Below are 24,877 nucleotides of genomic sequence, written 5' to 3'. Positions count from 1 at the left end.
TGTGTGTGGGCAGGTTAGAGGACTGGGGCTGGTTAGTTTACGTGTGTTTGAGTGTGAGAACAGTTGTGGATAAAGACAGACACCAAACAGTTCAGACAGATAGTGCTTACTGAAGCATCCCTGCAAAGAGAATAGAGTTCATGCAAGGGAACTATTTTTTACCTTAAAGACAGCCATTGATTTCTCCCCATGTCAGTGTCAGGGCAGTTTGGTTACAGATAACAGTACCATGTTTCCAGCCAACACCTGAACACAACATCCCAGCTGACTTTCAACAAATCAATCTGGACTTTTAACTACCTCACAACTACATACGTATACAGTTTAGACAAAAGTAGCAGCAGTATCTCGAGCAAGTTTCAAGCTGCAAACTGTCCTGAAATTGTGTTGGCTGGATTGACAGAAAAAGTGTCTCAAATGTGCTACTTCTGTTTATATTGATGTGAAGTGAATATATTTTGGTTTTGGGCAGCTGTGTTGACAAACCAAGCAATTTGAATATGTTACCTTGTGTTTAGGAAACTTCATTTAATTGATTTATTGCATTCAATCAATTAATTGGAGAAGTCTGGAAGGAAAGAAACGCTGTCTTTGTATATAACATAAGGAGGTCCTTTTAAGTCTGTGCTGTTTATAGCCTCCTACATTGAAATATGAGACAGAAAAGCAGGGGGCATCCGGATTTGAACCGGAGACCTCTTGATCTGCAGTCAAATGCTCTACCACTGAGCTATACCCCCTGTGGATACATGGTTTTAGAGGCATAAATAGACAGATGTGCACTGGGTCGTAGAAGTGTTAGGTAGGCCCTGTAAATGCAGCAACACGTACACACTCTGTATGTTAATCTTTTATGTTTGTTTCTAAGCATTATATTAACCAGCAGCACTGAAAGAGCAACACAGCCAGTCTCCTGATGACCCTCCCAACAAATGCGATTAGTCAGCATTGTGTAACCATGGCGACGTGGGCAGGGTGGGATCGTAATGCAATGTGTGGCCTCTGCCCAACCCGGGTAGGCCATTTGCCAGGGGTCTGCCAATCAGATTACGACGTCCCAGTTTGCATCAGAACATGAAAAATGACAAGTAATGAAGGCTGTTTGTGGACGCACTGCACACATTTACTCCGCTCGACTTCCTCTTCAGTCTGGGGCCTCGTGCTGTGTTATCTCTGGTTCTATCTGACTGCCTGATCATATTCAGAAGCTTTTACAAATGCTAAGCCAAATGTTAACTGCTGCCATGCTCCCCGGAAACAAGGTTTTCTATGAGATATGTCAAGATAAGTTGTTATAGTGCAACGCAATTAAACTTTTTGTGTTTTTCTCTTTCTTTCCAAATCCTCCTTTCCGCTGCCCTCCCAACCTCTCCATTCCTAGGGAAAGTACGGCAAGAGGAAGAGCCGATTTAAGCGCTCGGATGGAAGCACCTCCTCTGACACCACCTCGAACAGCTTTGTCCGACAGGTAACATTTCACACTTAATCCTTCCTCCAGACCGCTAATCCAGGTGCTAGACTGAGTCTCAGCTTCATTTTATTCAATGAAGAAGTGTATGAAAGTTTAATGGAGTCGAAGTGAGGTCATCTAATGCTGGGAATTCAGCTGCTCCCTATCAAGATACCAAATCAGTTTGATCTCATCATTATTTTTGACTTTCTCTCACATCCGACTTCTATAATTCACATACAGGAAGTAGAAAATGTATGCAGTAGGACTGACATTATTTGTGTTTTAACTGATAAGTTGATCAACATAAAAGTAGCCACTGACAGTTTTAATAACTGACGAATCATTTAGGTCCATTATCAACGATCAACACTCACAATTTTCAGCTTGTCAGAATATAAGGAGGTACTTTTTTTCTATGCTTTATATAATTGAAGAAAAAGTACTGTGAATCATTACGTATATATGAGTTTTTAGTGTTAATCGGACAAAATAAATAATACAAAGACTTTACCTTTGGCCTTTTGACTCTATGTATTTCTTAGAAATGACACGTAACCCATCAATCATCGGCCAATTATTCCAAAACAATAAAATCACCTCAACTGGATTCAGATCCTCTAAACATTTTTGAGGTTTCTGGAGAATAAGCTCATTTATTCCTTCATAATTTGCATCATTAATAGTGCGGAAATGAAATCTGTGTAATTAATCTGACATCAGTGTTTCCCCAAGGTCGACTGCTATGCCCTGGATAGATTGTCCGGAGGGAGACACTCATTCCACCACCTACCCCCACCCCACACTTTAAAGTTTCTTTTGATATTTATCAGTTACTTTTCCAAGTGTTTGTCATTTGGGCTATTTTTCGAAATCCACATGAACCACTCGTCACATCTGCTTAAATTAGATTCACTGCTCAGCAGTTATTTAAAAAGAAAATCTGTCATTTCTAAAGCTGGTTTCAGTGTTACTCTCGTTATTTCCTTCTTCCAAACCAGTGGTGAAGAACACCAGGAGCAAATGCCAGGAGTTTTCATTCAGACAAAATTATGACTGGTGTGTTAACTGCATGCCAAATTCATCAGAGCAGGACCAAATATTGCCTGGTCTAGCTCAGCTAAAAACACATTAGTGACACTTGTCTCGTTCATGGACTCATGGCGGCGAGCCACTGCTGTTCCTGGCGTTGCACCGCTGCAGTATGAATATAGGAGAAACACTGACCAAGCTCACTTCCAGCAGTAAATATAACTACCATTAAACAATTATGAGGTTTATAATTCAAAGTGAAATGCAGAGGGTCTGAAGAATGCAAAGAGGAGGCTGAAGGAACAAGTATAATCTTTAAAAACTTTCTGATATTACTATAATTTTGAGTAGTTTTACTTGCCCCACTATTAGCTGTTAGCTGTTATTACCATGTCAATTTATAGCCTAGTTCATCTGCCACATCGCAGTTCTTTGCCGCTTCTTCCACTGTGAAACCCATTATTTTCTTGTCTGTATCTTCCCCTCGTTACCTGTGTTTTTGTCACATGCGGCCCCCACACTACACTGTAGCTCACACACTGAAATGGCTTCGATAATATCTCTGCTAACAACAGTAAAACCCGGTGACTACAGCTACACCGATCTATTGTCACAGAGTTGGAGTTGAGAGACATCGGCAGAGATTCCTGCGGGGCTCTGATGCAATTATTAGTCCCCAGGTGTTAGACTCACCCGGCACTACTCCCCTCTGACCCTGACCCCAGGGTCACATGTAGATGTAGATGCACTGATTGGCTCCGTCAGAAGGATCTAGTGAAATTTGTCAGTTGTCCAGCATCATTTTCCAGCCAAGAATGGGTCAAGGAGCCTCAGGAACACTTCCTGTCCTCAGGGCGTTCAGGAGGCGGGGTCAAAGCATCACAGACTCGCGACCTGCACCACAGTCCTGTCTGGACATGACATTTCTCAAAGCCACGCTGTGTGACAGCTAAATGAGCCCCCCTTTTCCATCTGTCCTCTTCATTTATGAGAGGAAATGATTTGCCCTGTGCTGAATGACATTTACCTGTTCAGTACCGGTGTTGCTTTAGAAAAAAATGAAGGAAAAAAAAATCCCATCGCTGTCGGTGAACACAGGGAGCTGAACTCTCCCGTGGTTTCTAAAGGTTAGCTGCATCCTCGCCTACACACATAACCCTTCCCACTGCCTTGTCCTTCATTAACTCTCTGACTCTGCTTGCTGGAGGACCACGTGCACTGGGGCCTGCGGGTTAGGCAGGATTCTTAATCGCTCACACTGTATAAGGAACTCATTACCCGTAGTAAGGATGATTTAACGCTTCCCCAGATAAATGTCCTCCCCTGTCTCATGCTATTGCACAGCATTTCACTCATCAAGGCTAGCAGTGAAAGATGCAGGGATTTTAAACAGTCGAGATGCTGCACATAAGCCCAAAAATTGATTTAGTAACTAATGAATAGATTGTAGATGGTAAGATAAAAAAAAAATAGCTTTAATCACTGAAAAAGAAGCATACAGGCGCCCTATAGGTTTTTGAACATATAGCCTATTTTAGCCTCCCCTTGAACAACTCAAAGTAGAGCCCTGTATAGGCTTTACAGTCTCACACACACCTACGCAAGTGCACACTCACTCACCACACGCACACACACAAATACACGAGAGCCACAATCAGCCAACGGTAGAGCTGGCTGGTACACTCGGCCTGGTTTCCATGGCAACCGGGCCACTGAATCTCCCTCTGTGTGCAGGCACAGTGGGATGGAGAGACGAAGGAGAGAGGATGTTTAGATGGGTTTGTGTTTGTGTGTGCGCACGTGTGTGGGTGCAGCCTACGTGTTTGTGCAGTGCTGGTTTGTGTGTCGAGTTCAACAAAAACACACCGTCTTCCTTCAGAGACTGTCTGCGGCTGCTGCCGCTGCTGCTGTGTACAATGGGTAACATGTTATTGTGGTGCAAAAATGATTTTTACCTCAAATCTTATATTTGCCCTCCTAGAAATTGAATCTGTGTCTTTTATCATTAACAACTAGAAAACACACACATGCTCACACTCAGCATGGCAGCATCATAACATAAAATCAAATCAGAGGGGCTGTCGTGATGAACATGTAACAGCTGTGTCCCAGTTCAGCGGTTTGAGCCTCCTAAAGGACGAGAACAACAAAAGAGGGTCCTTCAGAAGGCCCGAAGACGAGGCAGACATTGCAGTCTAATCTTATAAAGACTAAAACTAGTTATTATAAATGGCAGAGAAAGTTTAAATACCTTCTACCCTTCTCTGATGCCAACATTTATATTACAAGATTCAACATTTCTTTTCAAGGCGTCACCAAAACTATAATGGAAAAGTAGAGAATACCTACATTAGTCATACAGCATTGACATAACTTCCGTTTCTCCGTAAAGCCCTGTAGTCAACAGTATGTCAGTTCTTATAACATGAACAAACAGTTTATGCTCGGCTGCCATTAATTAGGTCTCGGCAGCAGAAGTGCACTTATTGTAACGCATTTATCAGTGACTGCCATTTTCTGGTAAATACGACATAGTCACACGGTATTTCAAGAATCACCTCAATGCTCCATTAAAGAACTGACCAGTGAACTGACCATCTAATCGTAATCTGCAGTGTCCCCATTGCCATTTTTCATCTTGGCATGCTACCTGCAATTTGCAGCAAGAGATGATTTGCTTTTGCCTTATGTTCAGTACATTTGACGAGTAAAAGTATACCATACTTTCAAGTCCTTGCGAATGTAACCACAATTTGCAAGTGGCATTTGTGAAATGAGGTCTGGTTCAAATTCAGCTCGCACAGGCGACCTCTGGGTCTGCCCACCTGGTAGAGTGTGCACCCTATGTAGGCTGAGTCCTTCATCCCCCCTCTTTCTCCCGCCTTTCCTGTTTATCTGTGGTTGTCCTATATCATTTTAGGCAAAATCGGCCATAGTTCCCACATGAAACTGTGTCTAGTGCCGGCTGATATTTTCAACACTCAAACTCACATCAAAACAATCTAGACTGATAAACAGCACAACAGGTGAAAAAAATGATTTGCTGTTGTTCGTTTTCAAATGTCATAAATAGTCATGGTAAAAAGATATCAGACATATATCAAATTGTGTAATACACAAGGTGTGAAATGCATGATTTGCATGAATTAAAAACCTTGTGGGGAAAGAAGAGTTTCAGAAACCAAATAACTCCAGTGCTTGATTTAAGAATTGTAAAACTCTCATGTCTGCAGTGACCAGAGATGTTATCAATCAAACACTGACTGATTTCCATCACCAGAATACAAAGAAACATAAAGTTTTCCCCATTGCTCCATAACCAAGGTTATGTCTTGGCTTGGTTGCAATATGTGAAAGGTCTGGAGGGTTCAGATGCTGGAGTGAGAAGAGCAGTCCTCCTCTCGGTCTTGACATGTAAATCCCAGTAGAGCCCCAGTTGCTGCTGTGCCTAGCTGCAGAGGAGCCAACTGGTGCGTCTGCTTGCAGCTCTCCATTTATTCACCTTCCCCAGTTGACTCTGTTGTCATCACCTACTGATACAAGTGAAGAGGAGGTGGTCAGGTGTGTAGCCATGGAGAAGCCCCTGTCATTGTGTCAGAGGTCGCCCTCTAGTGGACGCACTGGGCCTCCACCACCACCACCCCCTCTAACCACACCTATCTGCCTGTAGACCTCCCTCCTGTAGCCTTTCTAGTTTTCCTAGTCAGTCAGTGTGCAAGTAATACATGTATGTTGTAATTGAATATTAGTAGCTGAACATCTTATCTGATTAAGTGTGTGTTTTTGTTTTAATGATCTAGTATTGATTCTTAAAATCCTCATGAGATATTGATCTTTTATGCATTTACACCTTTTCTGAGTAGAAGTGTGCTGAATGTGATGTGTTGACAGGTGTTTGTTATAATTGGTTCATTTAGGGCTGTGTGATGAGTGTAATGTCTGCTTTGTGGCAGCAGGGTTTTTAAAGGATGCACTAAAAGGTTATTTTAATTTGAAAACTAACGTCACTGACAGCAGGCTATATTAGCCACTTTGACTCGCAGCCATCCCATAAACTCTGATGTGAATAGTTACAGTATGTGGACCTGCCACAGTTTGTGGCACTGTCATGACTCGGGGTGATTAGCTGACTGGCTATCTAGATATCACATCTATGAGAGAGGTGGACTGAAAAAACAATCTGCACATGAATCTAAGCTCTCAGTTTGTGTTTGTTGAAGAGATATTATCTCTGCCTATGAGACATGAGGCCATGGAAGTAAACAGTGTGTTGATTCTACTTTCTTCCATCTGTCTCTGTTGGGTAGCCTAGACTAGCTACCCAGCTTTCTGCAGATTTCAATACACAAACAGTGCGGATGAATTAGCAGTAGACTTACAGTTTCTGCCCTGTCTTTGCATTTATTTTTCTTAAATATGCATAACGACGCCCTTGCAATTTTGCAGGTATTATATTTGCTCAACTGTCTTGCACATGTAGGCCTAAAAACTATAGATGTGTCATGCTGTATTTGTCTTACTCATGCATTTGCCAAAGAAAATAAGTCGCAGTCATATAGCTGGGAAATGCCTTTACAGTTTAGGCTATAATGTGCACTTTACACAATTTTATATTCAAGGGAACAACAGAGTTGCTCACTCCATCCTGAGAGAGTGATCCTCCTCTTTTGCTCTTTCTGTGGTTTCTTCTATTTTTTCCACATTCTGCTTTTTGTGGTGTTTTTTTGCTTAATCGAATTGAAGGTCTAAGGATAGGGTGTCTCGCAGATTATGAAGCCCCTTGAGGCTGTGATATTTGGCTGGATAAATAAAATTAACTTGTTGGATATAGAAGAATTCAGAGGGCCGCTACAAAGTCCCTTCTTTATTCCACCTTTGCATGTTAACACATAGTCAAACAACGGCAGCGTAATGCCACTCCAGTGTTTGATTTTAGATTGCATGCCAGCATCGCGGAAGCAAAAGAGGCATGACAGGTGTAGCATGTAACACAACAGCATCTGCCTCTAGTGTGTGTGACATATACGCATCGGCAGCACTTTCTAAATAATAACAGTGGCTTTAACATGGCAATATCAATCATTTACCACCCCTGTTATATGGCAGTTGATCTCTGAGGGCAAGGAGCTCCTAGACCTCATTGTTTTCCCAATTCGTGGACATTTGCCACTGTCCCTCTTTTTGAGTTAGCTGCTAACTGCTATCAGCTCCTTTTTAAATCTTCCTGTGATGGTTCACATGTGTAACATGTAGTCAAAACGTCATACCCATCCCATCCATAGTACTGTCCTGCCGACTGTCCCTTTTATACAGAATATATATATATATATATATATATATATATATATATATATATGTTTGTGACAGAAAATAAGGAAAAGCAGAATAGGTCTGCTTTAAGTTTACAGGATCAATTCTGAGAAGAAATTTCTGTAACACTGGTGTCTGATGTAACTGAATCATCAAGGAGGATGGACTTTGTAAATCTAACTCGGATCGACTCTGAAGATCAATGCCAACGTCCAACCTTAATCCCTCCTCTGATACCCTCTTTCCGAAGTCAGACAGACAGAGGGCTTGGAGGAATGAGATCAGGTCCAAGGCTGAGAGGAATGAAGCAAAGAGAAAGAGAGAGAATGGGGAGGGGGGTTTCCCTGGGCACTGCCCCAGCCCTCTCCCACGTCAGTCAGAGCATTGAATGGCTGACGGCTGCATACCAAGCCTCCTTCTTGGTCTCGGTGTGTTCATGTCCCTGTTTCTGCCCGGCCAGGGCTAAATATATTTCCCCAGTTTGCAAATGTAGCACAAGTCCTGCAACCCGACCCTCAGCCAGTCCAGCTCCCTTCCTCTACACAAGGTTCACGTTCCTCTGGGTTGTGGAGGTGGGGGTGGGCGTGTGTGTGTGTGTGTGTGTGTGTGTGTGTGTGAGAAGGGGTTGGAGGTTAAGAGAGCGCTCTCCTAGTTTCACACATACGGCACTCTTTTCTGGCTCTTTCTCCTATCATACACACCACACACACACATACACACACACACACAAACACACACAGGCATACACTTACAATCACACACATGTACACTTCTGCACTTGTCAAGCTAGCAGACACATACACACACTAGTTACCACTATCTCTCTCACACACACATACACATACACACATAACTCTTTCTGTGGACTCCGGCGTTGCCCCCTTGGTTTGCCGTGGTGTGGCGAGTGTGGCAAACGAGGTATGGAAAGGACTGAGAGGACTCAAAGGCCCGTCATGGTAAGAAGGATCTGGATAAGCTTTTTGCTGCGTCTGACTGAACTGGAAGCAGTTTATGTGTGAGTTAAGCTATCTGTAAGCGTGTGGATCTGGTTTGAGTTGTGAAAGTTCAGCAGACACTTTTGCTCTGAGATATGACAGGAGAATATAACTTGCCACCCATGTCCTGATCACGCTGAACCTCTTGGTCTGCGGCTTTCTTTGCTCTTCTAAGTGTGATTCCATTTTGGGCCGGGCCACAGCTGCTGGAAAGGCGCTGTGTTTTTAATTAGACTTAGACCGTGCCATCGGTTGCCTCGGCTGCTATGTGCACTGCCTGCCTGGCCGAAGCACCATGGCCATTTCTGGGGACTTCTTTCACTGCTGTCCCCCTGTCCCAAACAGGCCTGGGCTGGATCTTCATTTAGTTTCTTCGTGCATTTGGCTTTGCTGTTTTACAAGTTTTATATGCTCTCTGTTGTTAGCTTTCCATTATTTTTGCAATTATTGCATTTAGGCTCATTAAATTATCATTATTTTCACTGGAATCATGATGATTGGTGCTGCAGATAGCATTTATTTTAATTTTATTGAGAAGTCTCTCAGTTGTTTTGCGACTAACCCTTTGTCTATGAGGTGTTGGATATTTTTAATTATTTTTTATCACTGGGAAATTCCCAGAGTCAAAGGTGACGTCTTTATATTGCTTGATGTGTCTAATCTAACAGTTTAAAACTGTTAGATAATGACAGAAAACGGAGAAAAGCACATTTGAGGAGCTGGAATCAGTGAATCTTTTGCATTTTTTTTCCTAAATTGCCTTGAACGATCCATCAGATTGTTGCTTAATCAAGTAATCAGTCTGATTATCTTGCACTATTGTCTTACAAAATTTTGTTGCCTAGAATAAACACATAAACCCAAGTCAAACAAAATTAGTTGTTAAAGTTTCTATGAGGTGTCTGATGTCATACACAACAACTGAACACAGTCTGCTGCATTCATTATTACTCCATATTCGGGCTGCTACTTATCTGCTAATTGCCTCCATTAATCATTCAGATGATAAAATGTCACAAAAAAGTGTCTGTTACACTTTCCCAGAGCCCAAAGTGACATTTTCAAGTTACTTGTTTTTGTCCAACCAACTGTCAAAACCAAAAAAGATGCAGTGTCTCAAAAGGAGGACGAAGAAAAACAGCAAATACTCACATTTAAGAGCCAGAATTGTCTGACAATTAGGCTTATTTGACTTAAACTATTAAGAAATTGTCCAAATTTTTGCCATTTTATTTTCAGTTAATTGACTAATCATTTTAATTCTTCTGGGTATTGGGGTATTGGTCCTTGGCAGGGTATTAATCCTACTACTTTATGAGTGTGTGAAGTATGTAAAGCATCCAAAGCTGATACTTGAAAACTTGGGCAGATTTGTATTCTTTCATGAGATAACTTTTATTTTGTGATGTACAGTTGCTTGTATTACTACTGCATTAAATTACTTATGCACTGAGGCAATGTACATAGTTTACTAAATGAAAAATTTGTTTTTGTAGGAAAACATCTTTATATACCTCAAATATGACACAGAGAATTATTGGGAAAGGAGTATAAATAAGATGAGTTGTTACGTTGGCAGTCGTGTAAAAAATCTCAAATGATACAAAGGCCATGACTTAAAACAGACACCTGAAAAATGTTCTTATAATAAATTAGAATATTAAGTTAAACGATATCTCCCAGCCCTAATTTTATTACTGAATTATATTTTAAATTAATTTGATTTTTTTAAATCCCTGAGGAGCAACCTGTTATCAGAGTACCACATTTGCTCATTTGTGGAAATGGGGATTTCTGGTGAGTTCAGCCCCATGACTCATCTTTATAGTCATCTCCACACTGTCCAGCTGGTTGCCATGATGCTGCTTTGACAGGAAAAGGTAATATGGCCATTTACAGTCACCAGCCATGAGTGTCTGACAGGAAATCTGTACTCTGTGATTCCTCGGTTTGTGCATCTGTCTATTCTGTGAGATGTGGTTCCCTTTTTCTGATTTTTCATTCCAGTTTTCTTTACTAGTACTCGTCTTCACTGAGCTAATCTCACTCTGGATGTGACGTGAATGCACAGTGGAGCTTGAAGCACAACTGATAATGCATTCTGGTTGGCTCTCAGCTGTCTGAGATGAAATGTTGTATTCTTCTTCTTCACCGAAATGCTCGCTTTTCCTTCATTTCTTTGTTCTTCACATGATCAGAGCAGCTGATAAGTACAAATATATTCTTATCTGTTTAATTATCAGGGCAGGGGTTCGCAGTATGTGTTAGCTCTCAGATTCTAATCACTTCTTAGTCATACAATGTGACAACAGCTGCTGCGATGTTCCCGTTGTTTATAGCAGTAGCAGATTAAAATCTTTAACCTCTGTGCTGTTATCTGACATAAGAACAAGAGGAGAGAGAGGTGATCATTTCCTGTGTTTTATAAAGACATTAAAGAGGAGGAAATCAGTCCAATTATTATACTGGTTCAGCATTTTCATAAGCATTTTTATGCAGATGTTACATACATCCCAGAAGCATTTTGTCTTCACTTCGTTCAACTCCCCCCTTTTTTTCCCAGTTTCGCTTTTTTCTTGAAGCCATTTACAAATGTGCCGTTGCATCAGAAGAAACAATGTTAACTCATTTCCCTGCTGCAGGGTGACTCTTTTCAACCCTCATTATTCAAAGCACTTGGCTTTTGCCGGCCCTCCCTCCCTCAATTCTTATTCCATTACCCCCCTCCGCTCTGTTGCTCTCTTTTTACCCCCCCCCCCCCCTCCATTTATTCAATATCAATGCTAAGGAGGTGTGAATTCATCATGGTGGCAGCCACTGTGAAGAAAATGGAGAAGAAACACAGTCAGTTCATTTTCGGGATAATTGCTGAGCCTCGCCTCTTTGCACCTTACCTGTGTTCTTAACCTTCTGTGGTTGGTGACAATACAGTACAGTTCAGATTCTACCAACCACACATAGAAAAGTGTCAGTTTAGTCGTCTTGTTAGTAAAAACATTGACATCTTCATTCTGAAAAAACTCCCTGAAGGCAATATTGTTTTGTTTGATGTAGTCACTTCTATGTCATCCTCCAGGCTAATGACCAGGCTGTGGCTTCACAGCTGTTGCTCACACGACGTGAGAAAATGCTTCATCAATCACCTGTTGAAAAGCTTATATGCAATTTCCCCTCAGGGTATTTATTATTTACTATTGATCCCTATGTCTTCTTTCTATCTCCTTCCTGATGCAGCCTTTACTGGCTGCTCGTAATACGCTGCAGAGATGGTTACTATGACACTGCTGGGGTCTCTAGTCTGGCACTGCCAATAGGAGAGCAGCTCCGCCATCAGGTGACCTGTAGCTATTTTGAACAGGAGCTGTATGTGAAGTGAAGCAAGCAGCTAAATTAGAGACACAACCTGATGACATGAGAGAAGAAGAAGGAGCAGTAGAAGAAGAAGAAGAGAGTGTCACTTATGAAAAGGTGGAGGACATGTGTTCAGTCTCTTGCTCTTGCAGTTTCAGGGTGCAGAGAGGTTATTGATCAGCTGCTATTTTGTCGTCGTCTCGCCCGCCCCCCCCGTCCACATGCACCTGTTTTCATATTAAATATTGACTTATGTGTCAGTGTTCATGAATCCATCAATCCTTCTCTGTCTCTCCTTTCCCTGATAGTCTTTTTTCCCCCTCTGGTTGTATGTGACGTGCATCAACTGGATGAGTGACTCACAGACACAAGCATTTGTCCACACACTTACACACACTCATATACACAAACACACAAAGAGTAATCCCTCCCACTCTCTCTCTCACTCTACATTTTGCTGCATCACCGACCTGTTGTAGTGAGCCGGTCGGTCCCAGGTTGTTTTCAGACGTCATTTGGGCTTTTTTTTTTTCTGTCTAAAAACATTCCCGTGGGTTCCCCATCAAGGTTTGTTAACCTTCACTTAGTCGGTGCTCCATGCTGGGATGCACTTGTATGGTTTAGAAGATGACTCACAGCTGGTAAGTGGGGGCGGCTCTTATTGTCCTCATTAGATTCTGCATGCCACTCACAGGATCATTCCTCCTACCTGAGTGGGATGCGGGCACACCGCCGCAAGCATTTGGGTTTGAGTAATAGAAACAGGAAGTGCGGATGGTTTGTGAATGCCCGAGGAAGCTCGGAGTAGGTAGCCATCGCCTTGGCAACAGGGAGTGTCTACATTTATTGTGCTGTTGCCAAGTCACAGAGCGCCTCGGTGCGACAGGTGGCTGAGCTAGAATCAACATTTGTGTTTGTTGTTTCATTTGAAATCATATGGCGACACATGGATGGTAATCAGACGTGTAGAGGAGCATTAATAACACATAAATGCACGTGCAAACTCACTGACACGCCACACAGATGATTCACTCTGCCACATATGACCAGTTATTCTCTCCGAATATATTTAGACCTCGGTTTGAAATGGTCCTCTTGGGGAATGCCACCAAGGATTCTTCCATTGATTTCTGTCCTTTCTTTTCAAAGAACATCATTTTGGCATTTAACTTTTATTGGATAGTTGGCTGTTAAAACAGAGACAGGAAAAGAAGGGGGGAAGAGAAGGGTATGACCTGCAACACAGGTCCCCCACCAAAATCGAGCCAGGGATGTTGCCGTTATATGGTATGCGTCTTAACCACAAGGCTACAAGGACATCTCAGGTTTCTTTTCATATTTAAAATAAGCAACGTTAGCATGCAGAACAATTCAAATGACAGTAAGCTGGCAGCCAAGAGTTCAGAGTAGGACTGGATATCAAATCTCACTACTTGTAAGAGTTGTCTGCGAATTTAGTATTGCATCAAATCCTTGGTAGGTTTACTAATCCTTTCATCGGTTATTTCCTGAGCTAAATCTATCTTTAAATTATAGTTAAAGGAGCTGTGTACATCATTCAGAGCATGATTCAGAGGTCTCAACATGGAGGCACCTGAGTTTGCAGCTCAGCTAAGGATGCTCACAGCATGAACAGTGTTAACAACGGTAACAGTGCTGACAGAGCTAACGATGCTAACCTGGAGGGGGGATAAGAAAGTGGATGTTATGCTTTTGCAGCGATGCCGTAGCTGTAATTGCCTTATGAAAGCAGCACAGAACAGCGGCGATTAGCAAGCCAGAGCGACACACAGGGACTCACATGCATTAACATGGCCGCACCACCAAATGTTCTACAACGAAAAAAAGAACAAAGAAACTCAGATAAAAGCACAGAGAGAGAGAGAGCGTGACTTCATTCTCAGCTCAGGACGCAGTTATTCCACTGTATCTTTACATAGCAAATAGCTGTTTGCTGCTGTATTATTGCTCTGAATGACATATGCAGCTCCTTTAAAGCGGAACACCATCTAAATTAAAATTTCCAATATGTTATTTCCTTGGCCGAGAAAAGTTCAGTCAGTACTTGTGAACATGAGCTACTCTCCCTCAAAGCCAGAAACCAGACAAGTCAGTCTCAAACTTGTGATGTCATAGGGTATACAGTCTGGAGCTGCTCCATAGTCAATGAATGGGGGCCCAATTTTGTGGACCCATAAAATGTGGGCTTTAATGAGCTTTATTTTATTTTTGCCTTTTTCAGTACTTGAAAATGTCCTCATATGTGCAGAGTATCTCCATGGCTGCTCTCAGTGTCATCTATAACATCATTCCCAATTCATTGTATATGGAGCAGCTCCAGATGTTAGCTTTATTTGAGCTTTAGCACTCTAGCTTTTAGATTTGGGAGAGAGTTGTTCATGTTTACTAGTATTTTTGGACTGTCTTAGACCATAGGGATAACATAAATGAATTTTGAAAATGGGCGTGGTTTCCTTTTAATGTTTTTATTTACCACTGATGCAGGTTTGGTGTCAGCACCTGAACTCAGGTATGATGTTGGCACCGATATTGAAAAAAATTCAAACAATGCGCAGCCGTAGTCCAGGGATATTTGTTGTACTCACTGAGAGCACTCCTTGTGTTGTCTGACTACACATGTAAAGGGAATTTTTCATCATCATTACATATGGTGTATGTCATCTTTGCGCATTCTCACCTCTATTTTAAAAGCCCACACCTAGTGACTCACTTCTTCTGCTTGGCACATTCAGCTGTCCGCATTCTTGTCAGCACCTCCTACAAAGCGCCAAGCAGCCTGTCAGCTGAAAATAAAATACAAAAAAAAAAAAAAAAAAAAAACCAGCAAGAAGAGAATAAGTGGGATTGTTATATAAGTTGAACACTCAAACACTTCAGAAGTTCAGGCTGCCTCCCTCCCTCACTGCACTGCTCTGCTGAACGGTACAGTGGGCCGGCGCCGCAGGCTCACAGGAGGCTCGAGTTTTTATTATGGTATGGGTGTCTGGATGAGGGTCAGCAGGAGAGGGTCAAGTTACTGTGCATGAGTGGTGGATGTGTTGGAAACTATAGCCACTTCATGAGAAATTTATATCCCTCCCTAATATTATAAACAGTCCTCAGGCCATTTTTTTCTCTCTGCCTCTTTCTGTCTCTACTTGACACACCCACACACTGACTCTGTTGTACCTGTGCAAAAAGACTTAACACCTCGGCCTCACTGAGGCTGCAGTCGGGAAGTGTCAGCCCGTTGTTATGCATCCTCTCCACCTCAAATTACACAGAGTCAGCTTTCATGCCATACGAAGGCTGAGGCCCCTTTTGTGTTTCGTTGGTCTGCTTCTGCTCCTGTTTTTGCTCCCTAAAGCTTGATCCATGAACATATTGTGTTTTTCCTCTCTTCACCTGTATGAAAAAACATTATGCATTTCAGGGCTCTGCAGACTCCTACACCAGCAGGCCGTCAGACTCAGACGTGTCCCTGGAGGAGGACCCTGAGGCACTGAGGAAGGAGGCAGACAGACAGGCCCTCGCCACACTCGAGAAAGCAAAGGTGAGAGATCAACCGTTGTATCTTCATCTGTTATGTACAGCGCCAGTTTGATAGTCAGCATTGTTGCGTAATCTTGTTTTGACACTGGTAAACCTACTCATCAGTGTCAAGGGGACACTGAACTCGGTGTTAAGTGGTTTTATTAAGCCGCCATCTGTATACTAATGTGTGTCTTTCCCATCTCTGCTCAAGACCAAACCGGTGGCATTTGCTGTGCGGACAAATGTCGGTTACAACCCCGGCCCCAGTGATGACGTTCCTGTGCAGGGCATGGCCATATCCTTCGAAGCCAAAGACTTCTTGCACATTAAAGAGGTACGAGTTTCTCAGACACTCCATTAAGCCTTTGACCATGCACACTTAGAATAGAGGTAGAGAGATGTGCAGAGTACTTTCTGTATTTTAAAGCACAACATTCTACCAATTTAGCCTGAACTAAAGGTGAATAACTTGATGTGAATCACAAATTGACTGAAGCTGCTGGATGTTGTAGGAAAGAAAGAAAAACAATGGTTACTTGGAGATTCAAACTATTGGCAGGGTGTTGGCCAAGTATTCTAATAGAACAGTTTGCATTATATCCTACAAATTATTAGCATTACGTCCGTAAAGTTACAGAGGTTAGGCTTAGGCAGGTAAAGTTGCTGTGGTTAGGTTTAGGAAGAGACACATGACGAGGACGTACCTTAAAATGACCAAGTTTACATGGTTCCAAACACTCGTCTCCAGGGGAAAGTTCGTTTTTGTGAACCCACCCACCACACCAACCAGCCTTCTTACGAGACCGTGCGAGATTGCTCCCTTGTTTATTCCTGTCAGCACATTGGTCATGTGATCGCGGTCTTTCAAAATACGTGGGATATGTAAGAATTTGGGTGCTTTACTTTTTTGGGTGCATTACATACGAACAGTTTGTGAGAACAGCCTGTAGTAGGATCATATTTTATTGCACTGTCTCCTCTCCTGCCTGAACCCAACCCGGGCCATGAGTGGGAGTTAGCACAAACAAGAGCTGCAGTGCAAGGAGAACTGAATGATCCAAATGTGGTAGAATACAAAGTAAATTAATAAAAGTGGTGCTCTTACTTTCTGAACACACACACATATATGTATATATATATCTATATATATATAGATATATATATATATGTTGGTCACTTAGAATACATAATGTTACTTTTGGTGCTTACAAACATGAGGCATAAAAATGATCTTGCAAGAAGGTGGGCTCTATCCTCCTCGGGGTCACAATGCAGTAATGTTTAGCAACAAACTTTTGTACTATAATAAGATAGAGATATATATATGATACAATCTGTGTGTAAATCTGGTGTGTGAATAGCATCAGGAACTGTTGTCTGAAACCTAAAGGACATAAAAAGCTTTCTTTGCACACCAAGAACTGGAAAATGCTGGTATACTATCATTGGTTACTGACACCTGTCTGTGTGCAGAAATACAACAACGACTGGTGGATCGGACGTCTGGTGAAGGAGGGCTGTGAGGTGGGCTTCATCCCCAGCCCGGTCAAACTGGAGAACACCCGTCTGCTGCAGGAGCAGAGGATGAGACAGAACCGACTCAGCTCCAGGTAAGCGTGAAAATCCCTCAGCAGCCACATTATCAGCTTCACAAACGAGAGCCCTGCTTTGTAAAACAGGTCAGACCTGAGTCACACTTCACCCACCAGGCAATGTAAAACTTCCTTAAATAGACAAAAGCACTGCAGTGACTCACTGCGTTCTTCAACAGCGCAACTACAGTATGTATATATAGGTCTCTGTGCTCCTGGCTTTATTTGTTTGTTTTTTTATATCCATGAATGTATCGCTTTATTCCACTCACTTAAAATTATTTGTAAAAATAAATACCACAATAATCAGGGTGATTGTATGTTTAAATACAATTTGCAGTGCACACACTATTAATATTTCATGTTGTCTTGTTTTGTTTTGTTTTTTCTTAATTACTCAGATGAATTCTGCACATAATCAGCAGCTCATTCACACGTCTTCTTTCCCAAATTTTCTCTCCATTTTTTATCACCAGAACGTCACTACAGCACCTTCTTAACTGTCAGCTGTGATGATCAGTGTCCTTTTGCAGGAGGAAACCTAACAAATGCTCACTTATGGCATAAAATATAACTAACTTTAAACAACAATGATGAAGATGATGAGCAATGTGTAATCAGTATTGTAAAGCTGCCATATTGTCTTTGTTTCACTGCACCATAATTTATGCCTGTTTTTCCCCATTACAGTAAATCAGGAGGAAGCTCCAGTCTGGACGTTGCCACGGGAACCCGCAGGCCCACCCCACCGGGCACAGGTAAGGTCAAGGGGGTCTCCGCATCCACTGGCAAAACAGTGTCTTTGTGCGTGTTTGCGTGGGAGTGTGTGCAGTCCTTACAGAGCGCGAGAGAGAGAGAGAGCGAGCGAGAGAGATGAGACAGGCGCCTGATATTTAGATGAAGATTTTAATTGGCTAGTTAGTCAGGCATGATGATGAATCACGGCGCGTCTCAGCGTGTTGCTGTGTGAAGTGAGAGAGGTCTTAGGAGGTCTGTCATTAGCACACAGGACGGGACTGAAATAGAGCTGAGAATGGACCGCACTCATTAAACTTGATGAGTATGTCTGACTTGTGTGTGCGTGCATCGCCAGGACGACGCAGAGCTGCTGCTCGCCATCCAGAGAGACAGCAGGAGAGATGGAAGTGCAAACATGGGGAAAATACTCTGGTTGACTTAAAGGGATTTCGTTAATCAAACAGAGCCACTGAACTGAGCTCAATATGTGTATAATTGAAACCACATCCATCTAATACGTCTCGTACATCCTCAGTGGCCAATCTGACCGACAGCAAAAGTTTGACACTTTGGTTAATACGCTTATTCACCTCCTGGCGAGAGGGTTAGATGAGAAGATTGATACCACTCTCATATCTCAGTTAGCTTCCATTACCTTAGCACAAATATTGAAACGGGGAAACACCTAACTCTGTCCAGAAGTAACAAAATCCATCTCAGCATCCTTTAAGCCGACTAATGAACACGTCACATCTCATTGTTAGATCCAAAATTAAAGCCTATGTATGCTTTTAGACATGTGCGATGACACAGAGGAGATATAACGTGTTAATTAGTGTGCTTCAGAGGTGCTGGTAGGCAGATTTTGTTACCTTTGACAAAGCCAGCTGTTCCCTGCTGTTTTCCAGCCTTTGTGGTAACAGTGTGAAGTACATTTTGATCACAAAGACATGTTTAATTCTGTGTCTCGTAAGAAGGTTTAATTTGTGCATTGACATGTCGTCGACCTGTGAAGCTTCAGTGTCCTTCGCTGTTAGCATGTTGAGAGGCTCCTGCCTGTCTGCAGGATACAGTCCTTGATGATGCTCCTGAGTAACTCTTGCGATGATGCGAGGATCTGAATGACATGGGACAGACACTGTGTCAGGCTGAAATGTTCTGTACTTTATGTTTTTGGGTTGTCTCTGTCCATGCACACATGATGTGCTAAAGTCAGATATCAGATTTGTGTTGTAACTAGACACATATTCCACGTGAGAACAGGAGTGGCTCATCAGAACATTCTCATTTCGTTGTCAAATATCACCCCTTGGCCAGTGAAATCCACGAGACACGAAAGAAAAGATCTAGAAAGTCGAAGAGTCAATGCACGAAACAGACATAAATTGACACGGCATCCCACAACATCAACAACAGACGCACCTGGGATACCTAGTGCATCATGTGTAATGGCCAAGCGGCAGTATGTGACGAGTTGGGGGTGAGAATATATTCATCAAAATGATGATTGACAAGACTAAAAGTTTTCCCACATTAACCAACTTCTGGCTGCAGCCTCATATTTAATAGACAGGTTTTATGGTGATATCAATCTTCTTATCTCTTAACTCCAGGCAAGACAGCAAAAAAATTCCTTTAAAACAACACACCTTGCCTTGCTGCCAACCTTGCCCCCTCTCCGACCCCCACACCAACCACACCTTCATCACCAACAGTCACCCCAACACACTTAATTCCAACCCCCAGCTTCCCTCTCAGCTCGATTCCTTCTTCCCTTTCCGCTGCTTTCCTCTGCAGATCCTCTTCTACACATCTACACTTCAAGTTTTGTTGCTTTCTCGTCACACTGAATCCACTCTCTGTCCACGTTACCGTACCCCACATCTGTGCCTTGCTTCATGATAATCTGGTGTGTTCTTTTGGAAACTCTTGTTAATGTTATTTCCAGTTTAAATCATACTATGTCACCTTTTCTGGTCTCAGTATATTCCATCTCTTGCAATTTCCTCCATGCTTCTCTCTGGATGCATCTCATATTCTTACTTCTATTTACTCTTCCCCCTTTTTGCTTTTACTCCTCTTTTATTTCCTCTTCTCTCATCCTCTTTTACTTTGCCTTTTCTGTCTCTTCTTTCTTGTCTCTTCTCCTCTTTGTCCCTCTCTCTGCACCACCCGCCTGCCTTCCCCCCCCTCATCAGCCCACGTGGACGTGTCCACTGTGGCCTTTGACGTTGACCCCCTCGACCTGGATGCTGAGGAGCCCCCTGAGTCCCAGGGTGATCCTCGCTCCCCCAAGGCCATGTCAGGCAGCGTAACATCCCCTCAGGCCAACGCACACCGACTGCCCTTCTTTAAGAAGGTAACATTAGGGGCCCAGGACACCTCGCTTACCTCACCAGCCTCCCTCCTGCATCTGTCCCTTATTCATCCACAGTGTGGTCAGGTCTAATCCCCCCCTCCCACTAACTGCTCACAACTGATCTGTTCCTGCTAGTACTGTAGCTCCTGACTCTTAACACCATTGGGCCCCCCAGGCTGCGGTCACGACGGTTACGCTGAGATATGTTTGGATGTTTGTTTCTGTGCCTGTGTCAGCTGGGAGAGGCGTTGAACTAACTGATACACTCTGAAATGGCTGTTGCTGCATATCAGTCTGAATCTATTTTAAAATGAAGCCACAGTGGAGGCAGTCACTGTAAACTCTGTTTTAATCAATAAACAGCTCCTCTCCCCACTAATCCTAACCTGTCAATAACTAAGTGTTCTCTTGTGTTTTGTGCTTTTTTTTTTGTCTCTTCTGGCTTTTGTGTGGAATGATACTGTAGGCGGCCCAGCTAAACAGAAACAGAAGTCGGTGAGTGTGGCTCGTTCTCACGACTAACCTCTAACACTTCAAGTCTTTACTCCTCATCCTCTGTTTATCTCACATTTTCCTCCTTGTGGTGGTGAGAAATCAGTCCGCAGAATATTCTTCAGCCAAGGACACATTAAAGCAAAAAAAAAAATTATTCACAGGATCATTTGCAAATCACGGTGGTGCCTCTGTCGTTTCCCTAGAGCTTGTATCACAGCTGTCAGTGTGCAGATGCAGGTGCAGATCCATCCCAGACCCTGTTAGTCAGAGTGTAACAGTAACACGTCCTGACGCGCTTTCATTTCCATTTATGACGCTTGATTTGAGTGGCAGAAGCCCACAATCAGCTGTTTTTATGCTTTTCAGCACAAATTTGAATCACACGTTACGGCTGCAGAGCAAAGACACGCTATGATAGGGGTGAGTGGTGTGCACATTCACATTAAGATTTCAGACATTATCACAGCTTTACATCAATATTAAAATTGAAAATATTTTCATAAGTTTTTAAGCCAACTTCATGTTAATCTGTTTGAGGCAAATGTTTTTCAGTATTTCCTAACATAACAAGTATTTAAAATCTTATTCAGGGCATTTAACTTATATTTTATTCAATGCAAGCAGGACTCATATTTGTTATGTTGGAAATTTTTACAGCATTATTTAGATACTGATGTGTTTACAATGATGTCAAGATACTGGAATTTCTAACTTCAAAACAAGACCCAGAAAAACATTGATATTCAATACCATTTTTTTAGCACAGGGAAAGACATTTAGGGCAAAAATCCATTTAAAATGTCATTAAGTGATGAATAAAAAAAGGTTAGAACATGACAACAGTGACTTTTCTTTGATTGGTTAGACGCAGAGAACAGCAGAGTGACCGTTATAAACATTAACAACTAGAAAAGCACTCAGAGAGTCCAGACCTCCGCCAAGAAGGTGATATTCCCTCCCCCTCTGCATCAGATTTTGCAGCCTGCATCACAATTAGGTTATTTGCATCACTATCATTATTAGGTTATATATGCCTTCACCATGGAGACACTGTGGTGTATTTATACTGTGTTTATTTTGTACTAACACAGAATATAATATGTTTTTTGTATTTTTCACTTTCTCTTTTTTCCAACACAGAACATTAGAATTACAACAATATTTAGCAAGTACAACAAGACGTGCTTTCCGGCCACCAGATTTTCACCGTCTCATTAGAAATTGGAATTGCTGCTGAGGCTGTCAGATGATAGACTTTATTTATTATTTTTTCCACTTTGCTTCAACCAATCACCACCAAAATTGTATCATCTGTTCCTTGTCCCATTATCCACCTTTCCTGAAAATTTCATCAAAATCCATCCATAACTTTTTGAGTTAGTTTGCAGACAAACAAACAGACAAACAAACAGACCAACGCCGGGGAAAAAACATAACCTCCTTGGCGGAGGTAATAAGATACTGCAAGTATTATGAGTACCAAAACCGTCTTAAATGATTTAAAATATTAAAAAATCATATATATAAAAATAAGTCTATATTTTTGACAATACTTATCAACAATATTAATTCAAAATCACATGTCAAAAGTTCATTTCATGTTCATTTCATTGAGTCAAATGTTGTTTTTCATGTTTACCTGGAAGAAGATTCTATAATGTAAAAGAAAAAGTACATTTTCAAGTGTCTTTTTTAAGGAAATACAACTTCCATTTGTTGTAAACATGGTAACTGTGAGCCATAATACTAAAACATTAGTATTTTAGAAGATTGTAAAGAGGGACAGTAAATCATAGTATTGAACCATCATCCAGATCTGTATTATGTACGCCATCCACCTTGTTACTCACTGCACAAAACTGTGCACTGTGCTCATGTTATTCAAAACCAATGAGCACTATTGTTATGTTCAGTGCTCCAGCTCAGCCCCTTTAGAGACAAGAGCCATTAGGAAACTTTTAAAATATGTATTTTTAGCTTCTGTGAATACAAATGAGGTGAAATGAGCTTCCGTTGTTCTGCTTTATGTAATGTAATGTAGTGGAGCGAGGCTCTCCAGCACTATCTCCTGCCTGAAGAGCTGCACGGCGCGCACGGAGGAGGGGGCATGCTTGGAATACAGATCTAAAAAAAAAAACAAAAAAAAAACAACATCAAATTCCAGTGTTCAGAAAGTATATAGGACGTATGACTGTTTTCACCCCATTCTCATTGAAAAGCCGACTGTTTCTAAAGAAGATGGATGCTTATGGAGTCCTTATAGATGAATCATTCCTTTCATGATTCATAATGTACAAATAAGCCTCAAGTTCATGCGCCGCAATATAGATCGTGTTTGTGTGTGGGTGTTCTATATAAGGCTCTGCCATCGTTATAGGTTTCTCCTTTTCTTGTGTGTAAATGGCTTCAGGAATGTCGCAGACTGCAGTATCTACACTCTCTTTATTCAGTTTTTACTAATGTAAAAATTCCAAAATATATGCTTATTTGATTATTGCAAAAAGCTCGAAATATAAAGAAAATAATGGAAACAAAAAGGTGAAAATCTGATTTAAAATATTTAAAAGTGGAGGGCAAACACTCATAACACAGAAAACAAGATGTCCTAAATGGATATATTTGGGGTTAAGGCTTTTTTTTAGAGTAACAAAAGTTGACACACAGATATAAGAAAAGAAAAGTGCATTTTTACAACAAAAATCACAATTCAGCAACTATTGGCAGTAATAACTCGACAAGTGCTGATGCACAACAAAAAGAGAAAAGTGTGAAGAATGACGCCTGTGTTAGAGCCGCAGCTCAGTCACGAGAGCTCTCCTGACACCCGAGCGTCTGGTTTAATTATGGGCACTTTAATTATGTGAGACTGCAGACGAAGAAATGGAAGCGAGTACTTTCAGTGAGAAATTGATCGCTGCCTCCGAACATTCATAGGCAGTCAATAAACCGAATGGACTCTGGCGTCTGAAACTCGCCATCCATCAGTGTGACCGCTCTCAGAGGAGAAGACAGGGCTTTTGTGTTGAGTTAATGTTGATTTATGTCTGTGGGAGCTATGTGTTTTGAGTGTACGTTCACATGCAACATGACAACCTCACTCACCCCAACCTTGGTGTTGTTTTCCCCTGGCTCAGATGGAGCATGTCCCCCCCTATGATGTGGTTCCCTCCATGAGACCCATCATCCTAGTCGGGCCGTCACTAAAAGGATACGAGGTAAGGAGGAAAACTAGTAACTTGGCTTGTTTCAAAACTTCACTTTCACAGTTTATGTCTCACACCTGATGTTTCGCCCTTAGGTGACAGACATGATGCAGAAAGCTCTCTTCGACTTTTTGAAACACAAGTTTGAGGGCAGGTAAGAATGAGATCATGATCATGTACTGTAGACTCTGCTGTAACTGGTCTGTAACCCGGTGACGACTGGTGTACTGGATATCTGTTTCAGGATATCCATCACACGGGTGACAGCGGACATCTCCCTCGCCAAACGTTCAGTCCTCAACAACCCCAGCAAACACACCATCATTGAGCGCTCCAGTACCCGCTCCAGCCTGGGTAAGACACCATAAAGCCTCTTCAGATCTGCACAAACTACAACCAGAAACAACTGCTATTAACTCTGCAGTTAAGACAATAAGTAGATTCTTATTTTGTTATTTCACAGATGATAAAGTAACGTATAAAACAATAACGCAGTCAAGCAAATGGAAAACATTTCTGTTCATCACATCATGTTACCAAACATCCATTTAAATACGATTCACTATCTGTGTTTCATATCTTTATTGCTTTGTTTTTTCACTGAAGTTAAGTAATGCACCGCTGTGGACAGGGGTCATAGCAAAACATATTTTAGCCACCTAAAAAAAAAAGTCACCCCTAAAAAATCAGTATCAGTTTAAGTGTATGCTGTATTTGTAATATTTTCACTGCTTTACCATACACACTAACGAATCGAGGCAGCAGTAGACCAGCAATTCCCGTGCTCTGCAAAGTAAAATTACCAGGGTTCTCACGGT

The 24,877-nt window shown here is 41.9% G+C and overlaps 1 protein-coding gene and 1 non-coding gene across 3 annotated transcripts in view; one reads left to right on the top strand and one right to left on the bottom strand.

Moving 5' to 3' along the window:
- Window positions 1-24,877, top strand: part of cacnb1 (calcium channel, voltage-dependent, beta 1 subunit) — a 38,949-nt gene that overhangs the window by 5,098 nt on the left and 8,974 nt on the right. The window contains exons 2-10 of one of the 2 annotated variants that reach the window (XM_049562179.1): window positions 1,382-1,468; window positions 15,572-15,691; window positions 15,884-16,006; window positions 17,146-17,282; window positions 17,955-18,022; window positions 20,828-20,856; window positions 23,991-24,071; window positions 24,155-24,213; window positions 24,304-24,413. In XM_049562179.1, the coding sequence (XP_049418136.1) occupies window positions 1,382-1,468; window positions 15,572-15,691; window positions 15,884-16,006; window positions 17,146-17,282; window positions 17,955-18,022; window positions 20,828-20,856; window positions 23,991-24,071; window positions 24,155-24,213; window positions 24,304-24,413 (814 nt within the window). Of the gene's footprint in view, window positions 1-1,381; window positions 1,469-15,571; window positions 15,692-15,883; window positions 16,007-17,145; window positions 17,283-17,954; window positions 18,023-20,200; window positions 20,362-20,827; window positions 20,857-23,990; window positions 24,072-24,154; window positions 24,214-24,303; window positions 24,414-24,877 lie in introns of both variants that reach the window. The other variant, XM_049562178.1, reaches the window with a different exon arrangement.
- trnac-gca (transfer RNA cysteine (anticodon GCA)) lies at window positions 669-740 on the bottom strand. The gene has a single exon. It is a non-coding gene; the product is annotated as a tRNA-Cys (tRNA).

The sequence above is a fragment of the Epinephelus fuscoguttatus genome, linkage group LG19, assembly GCF_011397635.1.
Source record: "Epinephelus fuscoguttatus linkage group LG19, E.fuscoguttatus.final_Chr_v1".
Classification (NCBI taxonomy): domain Eukaryota; kingdom Metazoa; phylum Chordata; class Actinopteri; order Perciformes; family Serranidae; genus Epinephelus; species Epinephelus fuscoguttatus.
The sequence above is the reverse complement of the archived record's forward strand: the minus strand, read 5'-3'. Positions and strand labels throughout refer to the sequence as shown.